Source organism: Austrofundulus limnaeus, unplaced genomic scaffold, assembly GCF_001266775.1.
Source record: "Austrofundulus limnaeus strain Quisiro unplaced genomic scaffold, Austrofundulus_limnaeus-1.0 Scaffold411, whole genome shotgun sequence".
Classification (NCBI taxonomy): Eukaryota; Metazoa; Chordata; class Actinopteri; order Cyprinodontiformes; family Rivulidae; genus Austrofundulus; species Austrofundulus limnaeus.
The window spans coordinates 81,115-87,300 of NW_013952813.1; the positions used below are offsets into that span (position 1 = coordinate 81,115).

A 6,186-nucleotide genomic window follows, 5' to 3' on the forward strand; every position below is an offset into this window, starting at 1 on the left:
CACACACACACACACACACACACACACACACACACACACACACACACACACCTCATTCTTGGGTATTTTAAAAGTTGTCATACTTGTGAACGCTGACATGTTTTCCTCTTCTGGTGCCACATCTGTAACACACAGCTTTTTTTTTTTTAATTTTTATGTACATTCCATAGCTTATACACATTTTAATTCAGTATTAAATAATTTTTATAATAGCCTACATACAATTCACTATGATTGCATACATTTTTACATTGTCAGACCTTCCTCAGGGCCAACGTTTATTCCAAAACGCCATTGCTGCAGTGAATCATACACTCTAAAAATGAAATGTTGGATTTATTTAACCATGTTATGTGGTTCCACTTAACTGAGTTGAGTCAATTCAAAGCAACATACTCATATTCTTTAGTTTAAAAAATTGGTACATTGCTTTGAATTTACTCAACTCAGTTAAGTGGAACCACATAACATGGTTAAGTAAATCCAACATTTCATTTTTTACAGTGTGAAGTCATGTGGCCAATGCACTAGGCTGCCTCCATAATTACTGTTTTATTATCTCACATTAAAAGTGTTCCCTTTAGATGTTGTTAAAACTGTGAGCAGCTGCTGCTCTGGCACGGTGCTGCAAAAGCTGTTCCACTTTCAGGAAACTGAGCTGCAAGACGTCAGTCCTTAGGCAAACAGTGAAGTCACCTGAGCTCATGTTGCAGACTTACTGTAAAAAACTGAAACCCGGACTAAAACAGGCAGAGGTCCAGTTCTCATACAGCCCGCCCAACAAGTGCAGTGAAATAAGCCATAGATAAGTAAAATAGATAATTGATATTAAAAGCTGATTTTATTATTGCTGTATATGTTTTAATCCTAATATTTTGGGGTTAAATATAATTTATAAACCAGTTGTTTTGTATATGTGAAAATTTTACAAACACATCCATCTAAAATGTAACTTTCTGTGATCCATTTAAACTTCAGAAGAGTTGGGTTTTTACAGGTTTTTCATTTAATTTTTCCTAAATGTGTATTTAATATAAAAGACCCTGTCACTATAATGTTTTAGACAACTTATTCCAACTTTTTGGAAAAGTTTAAAACATCTATGTTGAAGATGGAATTTAAAAAAATCATCTGGAAGCCTAGTCATGTACGTACTGTGTACATACTCCTAACAAAATAAACAAATATGTAACTTTTATTAGTAATTTAGACATAAAAAATCACAAGTTGTCTAAAACACAGTATGACAAGGTCGTAAAAGTCAAAGCACTCCGTTCATGATTAACCCACACACTCTGGAGTATAATTTTCACGTTTATTTCAAAGCTGCGGTACAAAATACAAGGCAAACACTGTGGCACAGGCAAGGCAACAGGTGGATTTTTATTCTAAAACTGTGTTTGTCACTTTACAGCAGCAACAAAAGGAATGATTTCACTTTTTGGTTTCTGTATTCACATTCATTGTGCCTCGGACAACAAAAAGAAGCCTGTTCTACTAAAAGATAAAGTGAACTCCTACATAAACACACCACGATCCGACAAAGGGAGAAATTGGAAGAATACATCCTGAGAAAAGGAACATAATAATGCATGATGTTTGAGTGAGAAAAAAAAGTCTTAGGGAACACTTGTGAACAAAAATGTTAATGTTGACAAGAATTTATAAACGGAAAATGAAGATGGTTCAGAGAGATGGACAAAACATTTATTGTTAACGTCTTGGAAAATTCAGAAGAACTCCTAACTTGCTCTTTGTGGATTTTCCCCGTTTCTTTATTCAAACATCAGAATTCAACACATCTGGAATTTATTAGTCGCATCCTGAAGTGAAGTGTGTTTTTCTGGTCTGGTGCATCAGACTTGTGTTTGTCAATGTCACAGTGAGAAAAAACAAAAAAAAAAAAACAAAAACCTTTCAGTGTGACTTCTAAGTGTGTGCTACTTGTACACTCGAAACCGTTAGATTGTTTAGAATACTGCGCAAATTCTTTCCTTTCCAGGAATTATGGTGTCGTTTCAGGATCCCTGTGCCTCCAGAGGCTGCGTGTGAAAGCAGAGCAGAAAAATGCAAACAAAAGGCAAGATAAAAGATGGGAACACTGATGCAGAAACTCTAAACAAATGGGGGAAAAACATGTAATTCTATCAAGACTGCACACTGGAGCACAAAATGTTCAGATAAAGTTAGATTAAAAAAACTTTTTTTTAATTCGTAAATTTATCTATAATGAAAGTCTGTATTTTAAAAAAAAAACACTTTTAGGTTTTGTTTTAAAAACAATATGAATAAAACGACCATTCAGGTTGAGTCACTGACTTTCTGTTCTGATGATTTCCTGAGAGGCTGACTGGTTAATTTTGTGTGAATAAAAGAATTTCTTTGGTGAGATTCAAAACTAAGAATCAAAAACAGGCCCAGAGGCTCGACCCTAATGATAGATAATGTTCCAAATATGTTCTGGTTATGTGAAGTAGAACAAGCATGCAGAGTAAAGATAAAATGCAGGTTTAGTTGTGAGCATGGACAACGACAATAACAATCACGTAGATGATGCACAGGACCAAAGATCCAAGTCCGAGTCCCAGAGCCACATGGTTCAGCGTCCTGGCTGTCCTGCTGTTCCGCTCTGCTGCCAGCTGATCGCCTGTGTGGTTGGCTTCACGGGTCTGAAGGTGGGAAACAACAAAAACGTAAAAGGTTAGATCCATGCTTTAGAGCTGATTTTAATGTTTAGGTCGGGTCTGGAAAAAAAACCCCCCACAAAAACAATGGGAGGGGTAAATCCATTCAAGGGCAATTGTGTTTGAAGCTGCAGGGGTTCCCACACCTTGGTCAACATCAAATTCAAGGACCTTTCAAGGACTTTCCAGTACCAATTTCCTTAAATTCAAGAACCACGCGAGACGGCAATTACCTGCTACTACAGAATGTTACCAATAAACAGGTTTAATATCATGTAAATCCAATGAAGAACTGGGAATCAATGAAAGAAAGTGGATTAAATGTACACTCTCACTCAAGTACAAATACTTTGTTACCGTACTTAAGTAGAATGTTTGGGTATATGTACTTTACTTGAGTAATTATTTTTCAGCCTACTTTTTACTTCTACTTCTTACATTTTCATACAATTATCTGTACTTTCTACTCCTTACATTTTTTAAAAAGGCAGTAAGTAGAACGTTGTTACTTTTATTTCATTTTTGCTTGTTTTCATTCCAGCTTGTTACTGTAAAAAAATAAATACTATCCACATAAATTGTGCCTCCTACATAAGAGTCAATTTAAATGTGGTTGGATGAGAAGTATAAATATATAAAATTCTGATTCCATATAGTTTGTACACAAACAAATCATGTCACACTCCAGCAAGACATAATCATTAAAATAAAAGTACTGTACTGAAGAAGTATTTGTATTTCATGAATTATATTATTGCATTGGCCGCAGCCCTCAGATAGATTTTCATTTTGGAGAAAAGGTTTGGGCATCTTTGATATATGTATATAAACTGAAACAGCTGGACCAGTGCATCCTAAATATAACACAAATTAATTATTTTAATATGACTTGGGTCATTTCTGCATTTTTTGGGGAGGTCACCTCCTTATAAATGTCATTACAGAAAATCTAACTGCTAATTAGAAATAAATACTTTTACTTGAAATACTTAAGTACAAAAAAACATCAGATTCTTTAAGACTTTTACTCAAGTAATATTCCTAAAGGAGACTGACTTCTACTAAAGTAATTTTTTGGTAAGATACTTGTACTTTTACTCAAGTATCACTTTGTGGTACTTTATACAACACTGGACTTCAAGGACCCATGGGAACCCAAGAACTCAAACAAAACCAACCAACCAAATTACACCGATCAGACTGTATTGGCGATAACAACACAACATGGTCACCTTTATCAAAGAGGTCAGACCATTGCAGCTTTCACCACTGAGTATTTTTATTCTCATCTGTCTTCAACTGTCTGCAGTTGTTGGACCATTAGAAAACCAGCTGCTGGTGGAAGGTCCAATCTACTTTTACATCTTCCTTTGTGTATTTAAATCAGTGGAGACTGAAAACAGCTGATGCTTGTTGCATTCAACATCTGAGCTAATAATTATTTAAGGACAGAACAGAAACTGGGTCTTAACATAGAATCCCAGTAGACAGAACACATTTAGCTACATGAAAAGAGACCTGAAGTTGCAGTTTATAATATGAGCAAACCCTATATGCTTAGTTATAAATGCTTGCTTGTATTATGTATTTTCCAGGCTCATAGTTTAATTCTATACCACAATCAAGAAACTATGTTACCTTCAATTGTTATGAAAAAGCTGTATATCAAAAATATGTTTGACTTTGACTCATAGCTTGTCTCAACGCTTTGAAATTGACCTCTGTCTCTTTATGAACCTCCTACCATTTCTGACACTCCCACTTCAGCGCGTCTTCACAACAATGCTCCGTGGAGCAGGAGCTCGGCTGCAGACTGAGCTCCAGGGAGGAGCTTTGTGTAAATAGGTGGAGCTTTGTACCAGCAAGTGTTTAGAAAAGAAAGTCCTGATCAGCTTTTTTGTCAAAATGAGGTATGTTATTTATTTATTTCATGTTAAAGTTTAACATGTTGTGGTATTTAAATGTTCATTTTCTCACTCTCTCCTGAACAGCAGCACCCCACTGATTATTATGCAGGGGTTGTAGTCTTTATTGCTCAACTTAATGAAAGAGTAATTGAAAATTTTAAGTGTAAAATCTTTTCTACTTGATGAACTTGAGCAAAATATTTTCTGCTTTATCTCTATTATTATCTAACAATATTTAAAGTTTGCTAATATACAATGTGACTCAATATATAATGCATTCTGATTATTATAAAAATGATAAAAACTGATGTTTGAACGCTATCAGTGTATCTCCAATGGTAGAACCAAATTGGGTGTAGGTACATACAGTACGTAATAAAACTTTTTATTTGTTTGTTTTAATTATTTTCTAGCCGTCTCCTTAGGCGAACAGCCTTTTAAAACTGCTGCCGCTCAAGACATCAAAAATAACCATTTCAACTCTCCCATTGTGGTCCTGAGCTACGCATTCGTCATATTTTGTTTTGAACATGAAATATCAAAAGATGTGATCTTTGGATTTAGTTCTGTCTGTTCTTCCCTCTGCCGTCATATTTCCTTCAGTCAGTTTCTGCTCCTGGCCTGCCCACGTTCACCTGTTCAGTTTTAAATTTAGTCCACGTGTTCTCAGTGTCTCAATTTTCATGTTGTTTTCTTGCATTGGTTGCTGCCACACCAGTTTTAGTTTTTCCAAGTGTCTCATGGCAGTCTGCATTCTTGAGTCTAACTCTCCTCAAACCATTACATTTTCTGGATAAAGAGGTGTAGAAGTTAAAGCTGGAACACTCAAAATTACAACTAACCTACAGATCCTTTTCTCACTAAATAAACCTAACATTTTAACTTATTCAAGGGGAACCACAAAAATATATAAAAAAATGTATCTAACCCTGGTTGAAGGATGTTAGGCAAGCCAGGAAATCTAAAAGGGGGGTGGGGAACTTCAGGAACCTTGTTGCTGCTCTTGTATGGTTAAGTGTTATAGAGTAATGTATCATTGATTATATAAAGTAATGAAAAATGTTTGTTTTGTTTGTGACTATAGAAATAAGATGTTTTAAATTTATGCACAATCATGAACAGGAAAGTATATAATCGTACACACTACAGAAATCAAAGCTTTTTTGCTTTATAACTTTGACAGCGGACCCCCACCCTGCTGCCTGTGGACCACTTTGGCCAGCTGGCAGCAGGAGATTGGACAATCTGGCTTAAAAAAAAGAAAGAAAGTAAAATCAAAACTAAAGCTACAGTATTTAGTTTCTTGTGTGAGCGTATGTATATTGGCGCAGGAGGCACCACCTCAAATCTTGCCCAAGGACCAGATTTGTGTGTCTAAAAAAGTCTTGGTCATCCTGGTGCCCCCTTGTAAAAAGGCCTGGCTCTGCCCCTGCTTGTTGATGGTCACTTTACAAATGCAGAACAGGAACACAAACATCTTTAACAACACAATGACAATAATCAAATAATACATTTCACAATTTTGCTAATAATTATGTTTCTACTAACCGTCCCATTCATTAAAAGGACACCCTGACTTATAGGAGGTTTAATGT

At 35.6% G+C, this 6,186-nt stretch overlaps 1 protein-coding gene across 1 annotated transcript in view; it reads right to left on the reverse strand.

Annotated features, from left to right (window-relative positions):
- Nucleotides 1-1,301: 1,301 nt before the first annotated feature.
- The window catches only part of LOC106528895 (proline-rich transmembrane protein 1), a 33,510-nt gene continuing 28,625 nt past the window's right edge, over nucleotides 1,302-6,186 (reverse strand). Inside the window, exon 3 of the mRNA XM_014024179.1 lies at nucleotides 1,302-2,669. Within this exon, the coding sequence (XP_013879633.1) occupies nucleotides 2,511-2,669 (159 nt within the window). The 3' untranslated portion in view covers nucleotides 1,302-2,510. The remainder of the gene's footprint in view (nucleotides 2,670-6,186) is intronic.